This window comes from Aureobasidium melanogenum, assembly GCF_000721775.1.
Source record: "Aureobasidium melanogenum CBS 110374 unplaced genomic scaffold scaffold_6, whole genome shotgun sequence".
Lineage (NCBI taxonomy): Eukaryota > Fungi > Ascomycota > Dothideomycetes > Dothideales > Saccotheciaceae > Aureobasidium > Aureobasidium melanogenum.
Genome location: NW_024470058.1, coordinates 732,808 through 750,014, shown reverse-complemented (window position 1 = coordinate 750,014; position 17,207 = coordinate 732,808). Strand labels below are relative to the sequence as shown.

Genomic DNA, 17,207 nt, shown 5'->3' with positions numbered 1-17,207 from the left:
CTTACAGGTCCGACACGATGCTGTATACCAGTGTCTGCGTTGGGTCAGTCAACATCTCATATCACACACCACCCCACCGTTATTCATCATACGCACCTGCATATCCTTTGCGGCTTCCCTACCAGCCTCGATCACTTCCTCATGGTTGGCTTTGCCCTTGCCCAAATGATCCACGAGCTCTTGTGGTGACATGGAGCTCAGAGCAGCATCATCACCACGAGGTACAGGTTGCAGCACAGCATTGTTAGTCACCAGGCTGAACGCAAGGATCTTGATGCCACTGTGTCTGGCAACAATAATCTCAGGCACGGTTGACATACCGACCACGTCGGCACCTAGCTGATGTAGCATACGACACTCTGCTCTTGTCTCGTATGTTGGACCGGCAACAAAGGCATATACACCTTCATGCAGTTTGCGCTTGGCGTCGGCTGGGCGCACTTTTTGCCATGTCTGATGAGCCTTTTGGCGCAAGCCCAGATCATATGCATCAGACAGAGGAGGGAAGCGTACACCAAAATCATCAGCGTTGGGTCCACGAAGAGGATGGAAGCCAACCAGTCCAGCCATATTCAGATGATCGTTGAGGCAGACAATGTCTCCCACGCTGTAATCTGGGTTCAGTCCACCAGCAGCATTGGTCACTGTACTATTGTCAGCGCCGTTGTCGCGGCCGAGTACACAAAGACATACCGATCATGGTCTCGACACCGAGCACTTTGCAGACTCTCGTCGCGAAAGTCACGAGCTCCATAGTGTGACCTTCATAGAAACTTGATAGAACATACGAATGAGCATACAGTCTATCACGCAATCACTATTCTGTTTACTTACTGTGCTCTGCCGACCAACAAGACCACGGGGACCTTGGTGTCTCCCATAGTGCCAACCACGAGCTTACCAGCATGTCCTTGAACTAAGATGCTTGTCAGTGTATATATGTCAAGGTTGACCATGAAACTCACCAGTAGTCTTTGGGAAGTTTGGAATGTCATGATAATCGATCTCCAGCTTATTATCAGTAGCCACAGTGTCTGCAATGCCTCCAAGACCAGAACCGCAGACGATGGCCACACGGGGGTTCTGTAGGTGTGATGGTAGTTTGGACTTGATGAAGTCTGCTGAACTAGATGCCCGCTGATAGGCCTCCGAAGAAGGCTTTGAGGATGGCAAATGATCATTTACCGCTGCCATTCTGATCGATTGTTGCTAATGAGATTGTTATATCCAAAGAGTGTCCTGGACCTGTGAGATCTATGTTTGCTGGTCGTGTGAGTCGAGTCGATGAATGCCAAGAAGATGATTCTGCCGAAAGCGGTGAGTGATGAATCCCGGGATTGATTTCTAGATTGACATTCTGCGAGTGCGGCGGTGGTATATACACAGGATACGATGGCTTCATATTTACGGTCGCCCTTTGGGCTGACGAAACGTCTAAGGGTGAGTTCGATGAGTTCATGCGAGATGTAGCGACTGACAAAGCGCGCGATGACAGATTGCGCCTCCTGCACCAATTCAAGCCCGCACAGTATACCAGTCTCGCCAACCATGGCATGGCAACCAATCAGTCGTCCTCGAACACCAGCGTGATGCATCCGTCGACTTTGACGACTTCATGAGCCAGACTGCACAAGAGTAAGCTCGCTCGAACCGGCCTACAGATCAGACATGGCATACTAAGACGCCTTCAACCATAGAGCACGAGGTGTCACACTCCCAGCACGCGAGCCTTTCTTCAGCCCAGAGATTCAGCGCGAACTCGAAGCACTCCGTCTCCCTCGTTCCATTCACCTCAACTACCTCAAGCCTCTCAAGCGCACACCAACCCACGGTGTCCCCGCCGCCGATCTTCAACTACGCTCCTACAGCGTGCGCAACCTCGAATTCTTTGCCGACTTCGCTCTTCGCGCCGCTTACTACCTCAATCTCCCTGCCAAGGGCCCTGTGCCGCTTCCCAAGATCACCGAGCGCTGGACCGTTCCCAGATCCAACTTCGTTCACAAGAAGAGTCAGGAAAACTTCGAGCGTATCACATTGAGGAGATTGATCCAAATTCAAGATGGACACCCCGAGGTTGTGCAGATCTGGCTGGGTTTCTTGCAAAAGTACGCTTACTACGGCGTGGGTATGAAGGCGAATGTGTGGGAGTACTCAAGTCTGGACGTCAGCAAAGAGATGGACGAGCAGGCTGAAAAGGCAAAGGCTTCGATTGACGAGAGATTGAAGTTGTTCGGTAGACGCAGCGACCGCATCAACGATGCTGACGTTGATGGCATGATCCACGACAACATCTTCAAGGGTGCTTCGGGTTCCCTGGCACCCATGGGTACCTACGGCAAGTCCAACTAAGCCGAGGACTTTCTACTTTTGTTCGCATTCTGAAGGCGCCCATTGGCTGTGTACAGTATTTCTTGTATAAAATGGTAAAAAGGAGGAATTTACGGCTTTTGAGTTGTCGATATGAGTTTCTGTCCTTCTACGCCTTTCATGTTTTCATTTCATGTCTCACACACATCTGCCTTGCTGAGACCTTGGTGGACTCTGCTACATGTAGTACCAGCATCTTCGAAAACAATTTCTGCCTCACAGTACCGTGACATCGCATCATGTCAACGTGCGCTTCGCGTGGTGGGTCATGCAAGTATTCCATTAGCAGGTAGTTTCACGGTGGAAGAAAGGCTGGCGGCTCCTTCAGGCCCTTTGTCCATGTGGGCAAGCGGGAAGAAGCAAAGAAAAACAAGGCATAATGGGTAAACGGTACAGACAGTCGGGCATCCGCCTTGACAGCGAAGCATGCGTTCAAGATATAAAGAACTTAATCACGTGGGAAAGTATGGACTTTCGTAGGTACTTCTGTGTTGCACTTTCTGTTCTCGTCAAGACCGATCTTGCATAAACAAGCGCAACACAGCAGCTTTCTTCCCCAATCATCGACCAACTCACATTCTCATTCGCGACATCAGTGGCCCGCATTATTTTGTCCCTATCAGCGAGCTCCCTAGAGCATCAGGGCAGGAATTTGCTCCGAAGTCTGGTTTGCCAACCAGAGCGTGTCAAAGCTCCATTCCTACGGCCCAGTCACAAGTTGCCTACGGGTACTGGCCCAGCGTGTAGCCAGGCCATCCGATTCGCCAGAGTTTCTACTGTTTTTTCTCAGAAGCAGATCATAGGTCAGTGAGTTCCCCTCATGCTTTTTGTCTTGTGTTTCAAAAACCATTGCAACGAAAAGAGGTTTCGTTGATATTGCGAGAGCATGTCAAGCGCAGTGAGGGTCGAGCGCGAACTCCGGCCGATGCGGTTCGGCAACGCGACGCGAACCACCTCATCACCTTGATCTCCCATTCAAATACCCTTTGTTGTACTGACGTTGGCGTCTGTCTTCCGTCTTATAGACATCCGGCGCATATAGCTCGAGCAATATAGCGCGAGTCTTCATAGTCATGTCGAATCCGAATTACAACGCCATGCAGAGCTCCGGCTCCAACGTACCTCCGCCTAAGCGCTATGATGGACGCGACGGTGGTCCAGTCTATGATCCCAGTCATGGTGGTCACTACGGTAGGTGCAAAGAGTGCGCATTATTGTAATGTGCTTCAGCTGATCTTGCGACACAGGTGCTAGCTCCTATGTATGTTCAGGGCCATGCGCGACAGCTCCTCGACTCTGGCTAACATGGACTGTAGATCGCATCGCAGGGTAGCGCACCTCCACCAGAGACATTTACTGGACAATGGTCGAACGTCAGTCAACACACACAACACTACCATGAGCTGTGCACTAACATGTATGGCTCTACAGGTATCGCAAGGACTTTCCGGCAACTACAGAGACATCTTGAACACGTATTGGCAGAATCAGGTCACGAAGCTCGAAACCGACGAACACGACTACAAGATCCACCAGCTGCCGCTAGCCCGCATCAAGAAGGTCATGAAGGCAGACCCAGAAGTCAAGATGATCTCGGCTGAAGCACCCATCCTATTCGCAAAGGGTTGTGACATCTTCATAACAGAACTGACCATGCGCGCATGGATCCACGCAGAGGAGAACAAGAGACGTACCTTGCAACGAAGCGACATTGCTAGTGCTCTAGCCAAGAGCGACATGTTTGACTTCCTCATCGACATTGTGCCTCGCGAGGACGCAACTCCTCAACACAAACGCAGACAAGACTTCCCACCAGGCAGCTTCCCAGTGCCAGATGCACAGCTTGCCACTGCTGGACCTTCAATGCAGGCTCCTCCTGCGGCAGCACAACTTCAGAGTCAGGAACAGGGACAACAGCATATGCAGCCGACGGACTACGGTGCCATGGGCCAGCACGTGGCACAAGAAACGTATCCTCCGCAGCAGGGCATGTACCCGCCTCCTGCGCCTTCGGCTGCCTACCCACAGCAACATAGCTTTGACCCTAATATGTATGCTGGTGGCTACAACATGTTGCAGCAGCCAGTGAGTGTCCTTGAATGAGGCAGAAGAATGATGTAACCAGAGGCTAACCCCAGTGTTTAGCCAATGTTCCCGCCGCAAGGACCAAGAATGACGGATCCGTCATTGAGTGGCAACGACGGACAGCATCATTATCGTGCAGCTGAAGATGATGCCGAGGGCGAGAGGGACCAATACGAAGTATGAACGGATGGATGCAGCGAGAACATGACAAACAACTTGATACCCCCCACTACTATTACAACGACTACAAACAAGAAGCAAACAAAAAGTCCCAGATACAGACAAACTACCGAATCATGGACGAGAAGGACCGGGAAGAGCAAAGGTAGAGAGTTTCAAGGAAGATTACGGGACAAGTGTGTTTGGGTTCGCGGACCTCTAGCTCTACGTCTTGATGGTGCACGAATATAGACCGGAAGCTCACAGACTGAGGCTTTCCGCATTATTATCTTGTATAACGCTAGCCTTGGCTGTTTTGGATCTGGCCACCAAGGTGCTCTGGTACGACATATGTTGATGACATCGGGATGTTGACGAGGCAGATGGGTGACCCGTAAAGACCCTGTTCGCTCATTAACCGAAACCGGCCTCGGCATGGCGGGGTGATGGATCGGGCTTTGCAAGTGGTGAGATGCTGTTATGAAGAATGCTGAGAGTGGTAGAACGAGCAGAGAATGGAGCTATATACAAGCGGATGGATGAGTGTTGAGTTGGATTACAGGTCGGGTCTGCGGAGGGCGTATGTCGGCGTATTATTAGTGCATAGGATCGAGGAGGGGCAATTGGGGAAATGACCAGCAACTCGAAGGACGGAGCGGGGGAGGGTTCGGGAAGGTCCAAGCTCTCACATGCAAAGAGCAGCATTGGCAGGTGCTGCTGAGTTTCCCAAGTCCGAGACAGGTCTTCCTTCCTATTCCCTCACTCCTCTTTACTGAAAAGGCTCCTTCCTGTTCTATACACTTTGAACAGCTTCTCTCTTCAATCCCACACTTCCTTCTCATTTCACAAACACCGCAATTATGGTCAAAGTCGGTATGTAACGAGAGCTCTCGGATAGATGCCTGTTGTCCGAAAGAGTCAGGAGCTGACATGGTATACCTTCTCTAGTTGTTGCAGGAGCCTCAGGTGGCATTGGCCAGCCTCTGTCTCTTCTCGTCAAGTCAAGCCCTCTGGTCGACGAGCTCTCGCTCTACGATGTTGTCAACACTCCTGGTGTTGCTGCCGATCTCTCTCACATCTCTACTCCCGCAAAGGTCCAGGGCTTCCTTCCCAAGGACGACGGCATGAAGCACGCCTTCACCGGTGCCAACATGGTCATCATCCCCGCTGGTATCCCCCGTAAGTTACAGCCGCACCATAACAACCTACAGTAACCACTAACATGCCTGCTCCAGGCAAGCCTGGTATGACCCGTGACGACCTCTTCAAGATCAATGCCGGCATCGTCCGCGACCTCATCAAGGGTGTGGCCGAGTTCTGCCCCGACGCCTTTGTCCTCATCATCTCCAACCCCGTCAACAGCACCGTCCCCATCGCCGCTGAGGTCCTCAAGGCCGCTGGCAAGTTCAACCCCAAGAAGCTCTTCGGTGTCACCACCCTCGACGTTGTCCGTGCAGAGACCTTTGTCGCTGAGATCACTGGCGAGAGCAACCCCGCCAAGACCACCATCCCTGTTATCGGCGGTCACTCCGGCGAGACCATTGTCCCTCTGTGGAGCCAGGCCAAGCCTGCTGTCAAGATCCCTGAGGACAAGCTCGATGCCATCACCAACCGTGAGTTCTCGTGGTTCTCTACTTCATACCCACCAAGACTAACACTTTCCTCTCAGGTGTCCAATTTGGTGGTGACGAGGTCGTCAAGGCCAAGGACGGTGCTGGCTCTGCTACCCTCTCCATGGCCTACGCCGGTTTCCGCTTCGCCGAGAACGTCCTCAAGGCCGTCAAGGGCGAGTCTTCCGTCTCCGAGCCCACATTCGTCTACCTTCCCGGTGTTGACGGCGGTGACGCTATTCAGAAGGAGACCGGTTGTGACTTCTTCTCCGTTCCCGTTGAGCTCGGCCCCGAGGGTGCCAAGAAGGCCATCAACGTTGTTTCTTCCGCCAACGACTACGAGAAGAAGCTCTTGACCAAGTGCTACGAGGGTCTGACTGGCAACATCAGCAAGGGTGTTGAATTCATCCAGAACCCCCCTGCTAAGTGAGTTGACTGAACCGCCCGAGACATTAGTCGTGTGCTGACCATATGCGTGGCAGATAGATTGTAACGAATTGACACGACATCCCTCTTCTCAAGCGTTTCGAACTGTTCAATCTATTCCCGTGGTTTTGCATGACATGAGCAAGGTATGGCGATGGGATCAAGGGATACAATCAAGTGAAGCGAGATTGACCCTTGTTCTCTCATAATATGTATGAATGAAAAAATCAATGAATGATACCAACCACATTTCCCAAATCAACATATCTTTTGACTTTTGTGACTTCTGATAGGCTTCTCACCTTAACAGATGAGCTCATCATGGAACATCTACAACCTTGTTTACTAGCATACCGAGCTGTCTGCCCGTATCTGCTAGAGTCCTTTCTTTCTTTCTTTCTGGATGGCTAGCATGTCATGATGTTACATCCCTGACTTGTAAATCAATATCGGAGAGTTTGACATGAAACACCAGGGTCACATCCCCAGCCATATTTTTCCCAATCAAGTTTCATCGACAACGACGTGTATACTGCTAGCGGACGAGTTTCGATCATCTTCTAGTTCGAAACAGTATATCCTTTGTTTCTCGGAATCCTATGAATTCTGATTTTTTTTTTTCTTCTTTTTGATGATGGTTGTCACAGGACATGCGTCGGATCATCGTGATGTGCGAGCAGTCTTGAATCACAAGGCTACACTCATCAGGCAATCTCGGGGAGAATCGAGGTTAAATGTCTTTTTTTTCTTTGTGAATGACAGCTTGATGTTCACGAGCAATGGGAGACGTTGTCCGACAGAGGCAGATTTGGTGGTCAATATATCTTGGTTCGGAGTAACTATATACAAGAAAGAATCGTTGAGCTTATACATGCCCTTGGGCCATTGCCAGCAAGAGCAAAACGATTCCTAGCTCTCATAAACCTCAAACCCATAACACCGTACAACCAAACCCATGCACCCATCAGGCTAATCCCAAAGCCCCCAAAACATCGCTAGAAAAACCATGGTCTTCAACATCCCACTCTCCAGCTCCCACGGGCAAACACAACGAAAAAGGTCTTTCTGCTTTTGCACTTGGTTTAAGCGTCAAACAACTAGAATTAGACTTTTGCTCGCAATCACCACTGCTTCTGCTACGACGGGCTTGTACGTTTTGAAGGTATAGCGGTGTCGCACGAGGGAAAAAAGCGAGAAACTCGGGGGTTTTGGTTGTGTGGTGTGAGGAAAGGGAGTCGTCGTACTCGCTGAAGTGGGAGGAGTGGGATGAGGAAGGACTGGTGTAGAGAGTGGAGAGACGGTTGCTTAGATCTTCGAGACCGGTGTTGACGTTTGAGGGCTCGGGATCGTGTCTGGATGTGTCGAGGCTAAAGCTGAGGCGGTCGGGTGTTGTGAGGCTGGAGGAGAAGGAGGAATCGAGGGTATCGGCTGTGAATGTTGGAGAAGCCATGTCAAAGCTGCCGGGGACGCTTTTGTTGGGTCCAAAGCCGGGGTGGAAGTCGTCTGATGCAACTGAAGAAGAAAATGCTGGTGATGTAAAAGGCTGGTGGAATGTGCTGGTCTGTGACTGAGATTGATTGTTGAGGTTGAGAATAGGGATTGCAGAGGTCGGTGTTGAGGGCCCATGGACAGGCGTGTGAGAAGAAGACGGTCTGAATCGGTTGAGAGGTGGCAATGGCCAGTTCTCTTCATCTGCCAACTCGGACAAAGGTGGGCTAAGGGGCCATTGTGCAGATTGCGGTTCGTCGTTGGCGCCATCGTATTGAGGTATTTGCGATGGTGAATCATCAATGTCCATCGTGAACTCCTGACTAAGACGGTGCGTGTTCTTCTTCGGTTGTCTAAGTGATCCGAAGAATGAGAATCCCAAGCCTTTGGTAAGATCAGTAAAGAGTCCTCCAGCTCGAGTCACTGGCCTTTCTTCAGGCGAAGCACTAGGGCAAGGTCCAAAGGGTCGAAGTTCTGGCAGGTGGTTCATGCTCTGATTAAGATCGGGTATGTTTGCTAGCGCTGAAATGTCATCCCAAGAAGCCTCAACTTGACATGCACCAGGTTTTTGATATTCAGGCTCCTCACGGCGAACGCGTTTTACAGACCTGAGACCCCGAGAAGATGGTCGTTCTCTGAACCTGAGATCTCTTGACATTGTGGCATCCGCAGCAAATCTCTCACGCAATGCGTCACTAGAGCAATAGTAGCGAGGAAGCTTGGTAGGCGGCTTGCTGTAGATCTTCTTATATCTGTCTTCGGGGTTGGTGGTCATGGGGTGTTCCATAGTAGATGGTAGATCGGCCGAAGCGCTGCTAACTCTTTGAGGGGCCTCGATCACTTCAACAGGGATTTCCATGACGTTGACCATTTGCCCAGGTAGCAGTGGGCAGGCATTTGTTGTTGAGGCAGTCAAGTCGCAGGTTTCCTCGGCATCATCGAGTTTGTAATAGTACCAGTAGGTTCCACCCTGTTTCAAGGCACCATTTCTGGGCCTGAGCTGGTTGATACGATCACCATCACAGATAATGTTTTCGAATGAGTGGCATCCAGTCCAGACACCACGACCTCTGTGGCCATCGCTTTGCATACGGTACGATCTTGAGAAGTTGTCCCATGAGCCAAAAAGTTCCACTGTTTGGACATCCGGTCTTGATTTACTAGTTCAGATTGTAAGCATGTTGTCGTCTCGAGTTTCGGACTCAAGTCCGGCAACTTACTAAAGAAAGGTAACGAGTGTGGTCGAGTCCATGTTGCGACTCGGAATCGACAGGCCTAGTTGAAGGATTGCTTCTCCTTTATGTATGTGTAATGGCCTCTTTGAGTAAAGACCTTGCTCTGTTATACAAGGATCTCCCCAAAATAAAATAAAATTGGAAACAAGGGAGAAGTGGAAATGTTGTGGAGGGAGGGGTTGTTGTAATAGTGAGGCTGCTGACAAGGAACAAGGCTCTTATGCCTGCAGTACGTCTCCCGTCCTGAGTAGTGCACTTTGTTAGTAGTTTAGTGCGCTTCCTGCACAGGCGATCCTCTTGGAATCCAAAACTCTACGACAACTTTTTTGGGGGCTGGCGGTGGATTCGGCCTTGTCAGCTAGCGACTACCCTGCCCTTTTGGTGGATCCCTCTCGGGCGGGCGTATGTCTGGATCCGGCAAAAGGACAACCGGGGTTGACCTTGGAAATCTTGATGCAAGCAAGAAAGACGTGGAGGCAAGAGTTATGCACGCGGGACGTTTTTTCGCGATGATGGCACGGCAGGAGCGCAGCGCCGTAGAGGGCTGATGCTTTCGCTCCACAAGGCTAACAATGCTGTGTTCCCCAACGCCGGGTTTCGAGTATGCTTTGCTGCGCGGTCGTCTGTGTGTTTTGGCCTTGGTCGTAGCTGATTAAGAGATCTGTCGCAAATCACTCCGAAATGGGGTGTTTGAAATAGAAGAAGAAAAAAAGATTAGAGGAAAGGTATGGGTGTGACATTTTATTAAGAACCACTCTTCCCCCCCAATCACCGTTCCAGGTTTTAAAATCATTTCACCCTATTCTTAAAATGAAGAGCAATGGTCGATTGGCCTTAGGAATGACATATTCGCAATACAAAGGGGGGCTGGATCCGAGGCCGAACCAGGAAAGCCTGCAACGCACGAGGTGGTCAAAGGGCAAGTAATAAGGTTAGCCCGCCGGCAGCGCAACATCGATGAGATTCGGGATCCACATGTTTCATCCTTTGAGTTCCGCTGGGTCTGTACCGTGGCTCGCATGCGTTCGCCCGTCGTAACGATCATCTTGAGAGTCTTTTCGACACTTCATGACATCTGCCACTGTTCCCTGGCTATGTTCTTCTATTGGTTGTACCTGTGTACATGTAAAAGCATCTTTGAGACAAAAGTTACTTTCACCTCACAATATCAACAAAGATCCTCCCGCCTTTGACCTAGAGATCCCCCTCAATATGATCGACCCGGCCACAAATTAATTCCCAAAAAGGGCGGAGCAGAGCCAAAGCACTAAAATAATCCCACGCTTACTTGCTTGCTTGCGCCATGCCAAAAACCAGGTTTATGCTTGAAGGATGAAGGAGAGGCCGTCTTTAGCGATGTGGCTATCCATAATCCTATCAGCTTGACAAATATCTCTTTCTCGTCTTGTTGTTGAAGGATTGCGATCGCAGCTTTACTCGACTATCGAACTTGCTATTGAAAAAGGCGCGCATGCCATGGTCAAGGAGTGCCCACTTCCAAGGCCACGCTTTCCTTCATCGCACATGTCGTAACTCAACTTCTCATCTGGGTGGCCTTGTAGGAAGGAACAGAGGAATACGCGCCTTTGCCTTGGTTTTTTTTGCTCTCGGTTGCCTTGCTTGGCCAGCCATTCAGCTCTTGCACAAAGCAGGTTGCAGCTATGCGGCCCGCTTACCATTTTTCGACGCCGCGCTGCCCTTGACCTGCTTGCCGTGCTTCGCAATGATCAACCCCAGCCATTTATTTATGAATCCGCATCTTTTGACGCGATTTGTCTCAGATCAACCCATCGCGTGAAGTTGCGTAAGACAGAGCGCCTCTTTTGAAACTCCATGCATGGCATTTTTCTTGACAAGATGTAGCGATCATTCACACATCACTCGATCAGAGTGTGAGGCGCTCGGTGCATCTATTGTGCCTGTGCCTATACCAAGCGAAACTATGCAAACACAGTACACTTATGTCGGCAACTTTGCCAAAGTTCATGCAAACCAGCCGTTTTCTACATCAATGCATTCAGTTCAAGATCCCACGAGAAAGCATCCCAAGACTTCGGGATCCTGCCGTATCAATGCTCTATTGTTCATAGCCTGCCTATTCTGCTCGAACCATAGAAGGTTAACTTTGGCAGATCCCTTGTGATGTGCTGGTTGTGAAGGGCAACCCGCGAACCATCAGCCCATCAAACCTATGCAAAAGAGTTTCAGCAAAAGGCAGATCGATTCTGCATCCTGGCGCTTTTATGCAAAAGACGCTCGGGAACTCCACTGTGCCAGGCATTCGTAGACCTCAGCTGCGTATGTGCCCTTGGCTTCTCGTACCACGACTCGAGCATATCAAACTCCAAGGCTCGCGCGAGAGAGGGCTGAGAGGCTATAATAAGGCATCCCATGCCGAAACGTCAACGTCAATGCCAAACTGTCAAACCAAGAAAAAAAAAGCCATATATCAATCAATCTACTATTTCTTCTTGTCGTCATTGGCCTTTGCTGATATATTTCTCTGCAAGAATAAATCCAAAAATTCGTCATTGGCGTTTCGAGTGTTGGGTCAAGTATCGAGATTCACAAAAGCCATCTGTTTTTCCCAGCCACCTCAGATGGCATATCGAGATTCATAGTTCGACAATCGAGCACAGAGCACCACGACTTACCGGGTTTCTGGGATTCTCTTGGATCTTGGTTATGATGATAGACTTTTGATGTGCTCCCAGCCTTTCTTGCCAGGAAAGAGGCACGTAAACACCGTCGAAAGCGGATATCGAATTTTCCTGAGACGGACAAAACTGCAAAGACGATCCCTTTTGTGTAACCCGACCTCTGCATCCTCCCTCATCCCAAAATCATGACCTGCATGCATGCAGCCCTGACAAATTCATACATGTTTCAGAGATTCTGCAAGGGACAAGATCCATAGTTGTGATTAAAAAGGTAAATGTGATATATCAGATTTTAAGAACCCCAAGCCTGGATTCTTGTGACAAAGGCTAGCTAGCCCATAGCAACCGGCTAAAAGAGACATGAGAAAAAGAAAATAGTGGTACAAGAAAAGAGAATGCGGTCGTCTGAAGGGATAGATCCGAAGAAGCAAGGCATATATCGAGCTTGTCGCTGCATTGGTCGACTACACAGAGCAAGTGATCCGAGCGACCAGGTCCCAATTATGGGGTTTCGGAAGCGCGTTTGCGCCCTTGAGTGCTCTGCCTCAGTCATGCAAAGACCAGGGTGCAAGAAGTCGAGAATTGAGAGCAAAAGCAACGCTCCTCTATCTCGAGGCTACTTTCTTCCTCGAATCCCCTGTGCCCCTCTCGTCAGGAATCCATTCTCTTTCTCTTGGAGATGGCGAAATCTATTGTGTCTTCTTGGGCAGTCCGGCCTTTGCGCGATCGGCGAGATCACCCTGAGCGAGCCACTCACTGGCCTTGACGATCTGGACAACGTTGACCCACTGCTTGAACAGCATGACGGGAGCGGAGACGATGACTAGAATCCATGGGACGGTACTATCCATCTTGTTGGCTCTGTAGAATCACATCAGTCAAACCTGCTAAAATCCAAGAAAAGATCGAGGAGCAAAACTCACCTGGCCATCTCCATTGCGCCAGCGGACCATGGGCTGGAAAAGATTGTCGAAGGCTTAGGGGGCAGGATTGGCGAACCTGGCTGCAGAGAAGCCCCCTCACCAGCAGGTTGCAAGAGCGAAGGAGTAAGGTACGGCGAAGAGAAAGCGAGCAGATAGAGGGCAATGAAGAAAAGCTCGTTCAAGGCACAGCACACGAACAAAACGGTGCGGTTGGTGTAGTACAAGTGCATGATCTTGCTTCTCTTTGCATCAATGTTCTTGTGGCTGCTGCTGCTACCACCCATGGCAAGAGTGGCATACATGTGCATGTAGTGGCTGGTAAAGTCGAGACTGATGAGGAGTTGGAAGACCATGCTCCAGCGAGGCATGGCGGTTGACAGGAAAACGAGGAGACATGTGGTGGTGCAACGATCAGTCACCATATCTAGCACGGCACCAAACTTTGTGGACTGGTTGAAAGCACGTGCGGCGTAGCCATCGAGAGCGTCCAGTAGACATGATATGCTGTATAGAAGGGCGCATGTTCGAGGATGAAGGGGCATGTAGTTTAGCGAGCCGATTGCGAGAAAGACACGGGCGTAGCCTGGGTTCACGTCAGCTCTTGAATGCGCAATTGAGCATTCATAAGCATACCAATCAAGTTTGGCACGAACATGAAGATGTTCTCTTTAGGCGCATTCACAGCAGTGACTTGAGCATTCTGCGCAGGAGCCTGAGCAGCGGCTCTGGCTGACATTGTGATTGTGTGTGGTTTCGGATATGGGTTAACTCGCGAATCGAGTTGCGAGGGAGTCTACAGCACTGCAAAGTGCAATGCGTAGGCCGTGTGAGAGATAGGGTCGTGGCTCCGGAGGTGGATGGTTGGTGGGCTGATGCCGACTCGGCGTTGTAGTGGGCGCGGCAGCAACAAAAGTGTTGCAGATTGATAACGGGCTGTGAGCGAAGGTGCTGGTCTACAGCTCCTAGATAGTGGTAGATGTTGGAATCAAGCAAATTGTAGGTCAGGGGATGCTTCTCAAACTTTGGACACTCATGTCAAGAAAGCTCCCAGAAATCAATCGGCTTGGCACATTTCGGTCCGGCGCAACTTCCGCCATGCTCCGCCAACAATCTCCTGTCTCGGATCGCGTCGCTGCCCTATCCGTCTCTTGTTCAATCTTCAATGGTCCGATAATTACAATACTCTACAAATTTCATTGGGGTTTATGCTAAACTTTTGATGTATCCACGCTCTTTTCATCCTGCCTTTTCCATAGAGTCTGTTGCTCTGTCTCATTCACGTCAAGTTCGCCTGCATCCACCCTTCCAAGAGCCAACCAGACTTAGGAGACTTCCCTTATCAACTCGCCATGCTGAAAAGAACAAACCCCGATTCTTGACAATCGTCAGCGAATGCAACAAACGCCGTTCTACTGATTACTCCTGACATGAAATTCGTATCGTCGCTCATCAAATATTTAAGACTGCTCAGTGCTGAGCAGAATATGCCTCCTGGATGACTGAGTTCTTGGTCACACTTCCTGAGAATCGGCCAGTGCCTCCGGCGAGATAGCCATCATACTCAGCCTCTTCGGCGAGCTTTACGTCACTCCAGCCCATTGTCATGCCCCATGCGTGGTGAAGCGCATCTGTGTCATGCTCAGACATGTATTGCACAATTGTGCCAAGGAGCTTGTCTTGAGTAGTGAGCATGGCTGGCGATAGAAGGCTCTGGCGACGCATAAAGTGGCGGCTCATCCGGTACGAAGCAGGTGCTTCAAGGTTGCTCTGATCGCCGAACGTCGGAGAACGAAGCTGTACATAGCCACATGACTTGAACTCAGCCGATACGAGGCCCTTCTTGCGTGGCTCAGGTGCAGGTTGAAACTCATCACGAGGTGAGTACATTTCGAGTCTGGGTCCCGGACTTATCTTATCGATCACCTTGACCCAAGAGCCCGCGCGGTGTCCTTCATACCAAGGTCTGTTGCTAGGCGGAGGTGCAGGAGCGGCTTGGACTGCAGGCTGCTGGGGTAACAGCCAGCCAGTATTGAGATGAGGAGCCGGCGGTGGAAGGGCTGCAGGTGGGAAGATCTGAGGGATTTGTGCTGCGCCAACCTGCTGCTGCTGCTGCTGCTGTTGCGGATGCTGGTAGAGCATTCCAGGTTGAGCCATTGGTAGATTGCCTTGGTTGTTGCCCGCGGCAATCCCGGTCAACATAGCATGGATCTGCTGCATTGTCATTCCCATTGGGTGGTTGGTCCAAATCTGAGGAACCTGGTACAGTGCAACGCCCTGTTGCTGCGTCATAGCATTCAGGTTCTGTAACATTGTCTGAGCCCATTGTTGGACAGGCACACCTGCAGGTGGACCTTGCCATATCTGGGCACCAAATTGAGCAGCGAAATGACCACCTAGCATCAATGCACCAGGACCAGGAGCCTGGTGAGGTGCAAACATGTTCTGATTAGGGTTGGCAGGATTGACCCCGACATTAGCGGCGCGAGGCATAGCAGTAAGCGAGACAGAATCAAATTTGATCTTCTTGAGGGTCTTCTTGCGCAGCTTCTTGACCATTGCCACGATAGAGACTGGTGTAAACCAGCAATTGGAGAAAGTAAGATCCTTGATGTGTGGCAGGCTGATTAGTTCATCGTCCTTCAATGTAGTAGTCGTCGAGCGAGCAATGGTGGTGACCGGAGCAGGCAAGATGTGGTGATTACGAGCAAAGATACCCTCAGCGTGCTCTCCACCTGCGGCCCAAGAAAAGTTGAGTTTGGTGACGTTCAGTCTGACTCCGATGAAGTCTTGAAGCAAACTGAATATCTTGTCGACAGAGGCCGATGGATCAACGTCCTTCGTCTCAACGATGCCAGCCTCGTCTCTCTCAACAGTGCGCCAGTCAGGGATGACGGCAAGTGTGACCTCTTGCAACTTTGGGAGAGCGGTCCAGAAATCCTGACGAGACAGCAATGGTACCAGATGGCTGGAGACACGGAAGTTGAGCACCGACACCTTGCCAAACACTGAGCTGTTGTCCACAACGCCAAGCATATATGTCGTGAGGAATGCTCTTTGTGCCCATTCAGCCTCCAAGAGCCATTCCTTTTGATGAACACCCAAGCTGGCAGGATTAAACTTATCGAGTCTTCTTGAGAATTCCCGTCTCTGAGCTTGCTCCGAGTAGATCGAGTCGTTTGCGTCGGGAGGCGAAATGTACAAAACTCCCGTCTCCGGAGCATCATGGCCATCGTTTTCAGCAACACCAGATACCACAGAACTGACAGGCTGAGCAGGAGCAGTGGCCCACGAGGCAGGAGAGACGTATGGGGTGGTTGAGAAAGGGGGACGGTAGAAGAAGTTCTCATCCAAGTTAGCACGCTCGAGACTGCCCTCCTTCAAATCCTCTAGAGCGCCCAATCTGTCGTGTGCAGACTCGATAGCCTCCCATAATCTGATACGCTCTTGTTGTTGTGCGTCCACTATGCCGTGCGAACAACCAAAGAGTGGAGAGGGTCGCTGCAGGATCATGCTGCGCAGTGACTTGTCGGGACCATTCATCCATCCAAGGCCGCTATCCATGGAAAGTGCAAGCTGCTGGACCACTGACAAGTGTGAAAAGGCCGACTTCATCTGTGAAGTTTCGTCTGCTGTGCGCTCAAGACCGGCGAGCAGTTCATAACGCGTATACTCCTTTGATGGCCATTCGTACGAGCCAAAGTAGCTCTCATGGCTGTCAAGTCTGTTCTTCTTGGGTGGGTTTTGAAGGGCGTCTTCCTTGATCTCAAAGCTCATGCCGAAGCGACGAATGTGATGGCCAAAGCCTTCAAAGACCTTGAGACCGTGGCCGCGATAGACCTTGTCTTCTGTATCTTCCAGAGCATTCTTCCAGTGTAACGAGCCAGGCTCCACGTCGACAAAGTTATTGATAGGGTCGTCAGCTCTGCGCTTGCCCTTGAGATCGCGCTTTGCGACCTTCTGTTCGATCATCTCGTATAGTTCTGTGTTGAAGGGGACAACGACGGTGTCAAACAGAGAGCCCGAGACACCGCGCTCGAACTCCTTGCTGACCAGGCGCATCGATTTGATGTCGTCGCGTGAAAGGTATTGGTTGATGAGTTCGAACAATTCGACAGGAAACTGGCCGGAGACCCATTGCGCTCTTCTAGCGGTGAGTTGAGAAGCATCGATGCGTTGCTTATGCGAGGGTTGAATCATGAAGCGCTTGTTCTTGCTCTTGTTCTTTCTCTTCTGTGATACGGGAATGAACGGCAG

General features: G+C 50.6%; 8 protein-coding genes across 8 annotated transcripts; 3 read left to right on the top strand and 5 right to left on the bottom strand.

The window, feature by feature from the left end:
• Position 1: 1 nt before the first annotated feature.
• M437DRAFT_74163 (inosine guanosine and) lies at positions 2-1,194 on the bottom strand (the record flags this gene model as incomplete). Its single annotated transcript, XM_041026186.1, has 5 exons — positions 2-34; positions 97-644; positions 694-773; positions 835-916; positions 966-1,194. 5 exons carry the CDS (start codon positions 1,192-1,194, stop codon positions 2-4), a joined length of 972 nt encoding a protein of 323 aa, XP_040881361.1.
• Positions 1,195-1,698: 504 nt separating this feature from the next.
• On the top strand, positions 1,699-2,349 carry M437DRAFT_44647 (ribosomal protein S10; the record flags this gene model as incomplete). The annotated part of the gene is made up of 1 exon (XM_041020938.1): positions 1,699-2,349. A coding segment is annotated over one exon (651 nt), but the record flags the coding sequence as incomplete, so codon positions are not given.
• Positions 2,350-3,464: 1,115 nt separating this feature from the next.
• M437DRAFT_45416 (histone-fold-containing protein) lies at positions 3,465-4,635 on the top strand (the record flags this gene model as incomplete). The annotated part of the gene is made up of 5 exons (XM_041021079.1): positions 3,465-3,558; positions 3,615-3,628; positions 3,684-3,740; positions 3,799-4,452; positions 4,513-4,635. 5 exons carry the CDS (start codon positions 3,465-3,467, stop codon positions 4,633-4,635), a joined length of 942 nt encoding a protein of 313 aa, XP_040881359.1.
• An 836-nt stretch (positions 4,636-5,471) lies between these two features.
• M437DRAFT_74160 (malate dehydrogenase) lies at positions 5,472-6,651 on the top strand (the record flags this gene model as incomplete). Its single annotated transcript, XM_041026185.1, has 4 exons — positions 5,472-5,484; positions 5,560-5,790; positions 5,847-6,224; positions 6,281-6,651. The coding sequence occupies 4 exons, from the start codon at positions 5,472-5,474 to the stop codon at positions 6,649-6,651; spliced, it is 993 nt and encodes a 330-aa protein (XP_040881358.1).
• A 960-nt stretch (positions 6,652-7,611) lies between these two features.
• Positions 7,612-9,387, bottom strand: M437DRAFT_64878 (uncharacterized protein; the record flags this gene model as incomplete). Its single annotated transcript, XM_041024499.1, has 2 exons — positions 7,612-9,295; positions 9,356-9,387. The coding sequence occupies 2 exons, from the start codon at positions 9,385-9,387 to the stop codon at positions 7,612-7,614; spliced, it is 1,716 nt and encodes a 571-aa protein (XP_040881357.1).
• Positions 9,388-10,350: 963 nt separating this feature from the next.
• Positions 10,351-11,049, bottom strand: M437DRAFT_64877 (uncharacterized protein; the record flags this gene model as incomplete). Its single annotated transcript, XM_041024498.1, has 3 exons — positions 10,351-10,485; positions 10,659-10,744; positions 10,866-11,049. The coding sequence occupies 3 exons, from the start codon at positions 11,047-11,049 to the stop codon at positions 10,351-10,353; spliced, it is 405 nt and encodes a 134-aa protein (XP_040881356.1).
• A 1,670-nt stretch (positions 11,050-12,719) lies between these two features.
• M437DRAFT_45417 (uncharacterized protein) lies at positions 12,720-13,689 on the bottom strand (the record flags this gene model as incomplete). The annotated part of the gene is made up of 3 exons (XM_041021080.1): positions 12,720-12,891; positions 12,954-13,536; positions 13,587-13,689. 3 exons carry the CDS (start codon positions 13,687-13,689, stop codon positions 12,720-12,722), a joined length of 858 nt encoding a protein of 285 aa, XP_040881355.1.
• A 731-nt stretch (positions 13,690-14,420) lies between these two features.
• On the bottom strand, positions 14,421-17,150 carry M437DRAFT_45243 (uncharacterized protein; the record flags this gene model as incomplete). Its single annotated transcript, XM_041021054.1, has 4 exons — positions 14,421-14,960; positions 15,420-16,105; positions 16,322-16,790; positions 16,908-17,150. The coding sequence occupies 4 exons, from the start codon at positions 17,148-17,150 to the stop codon at positions 14,421-14,423; spliced, it is 1,938 nt and encodes a 645-aa protein (XP_040881354.1).
• Between the last annotated feature and the right edge of the window lie 57 nt (positions 17,151-17,207).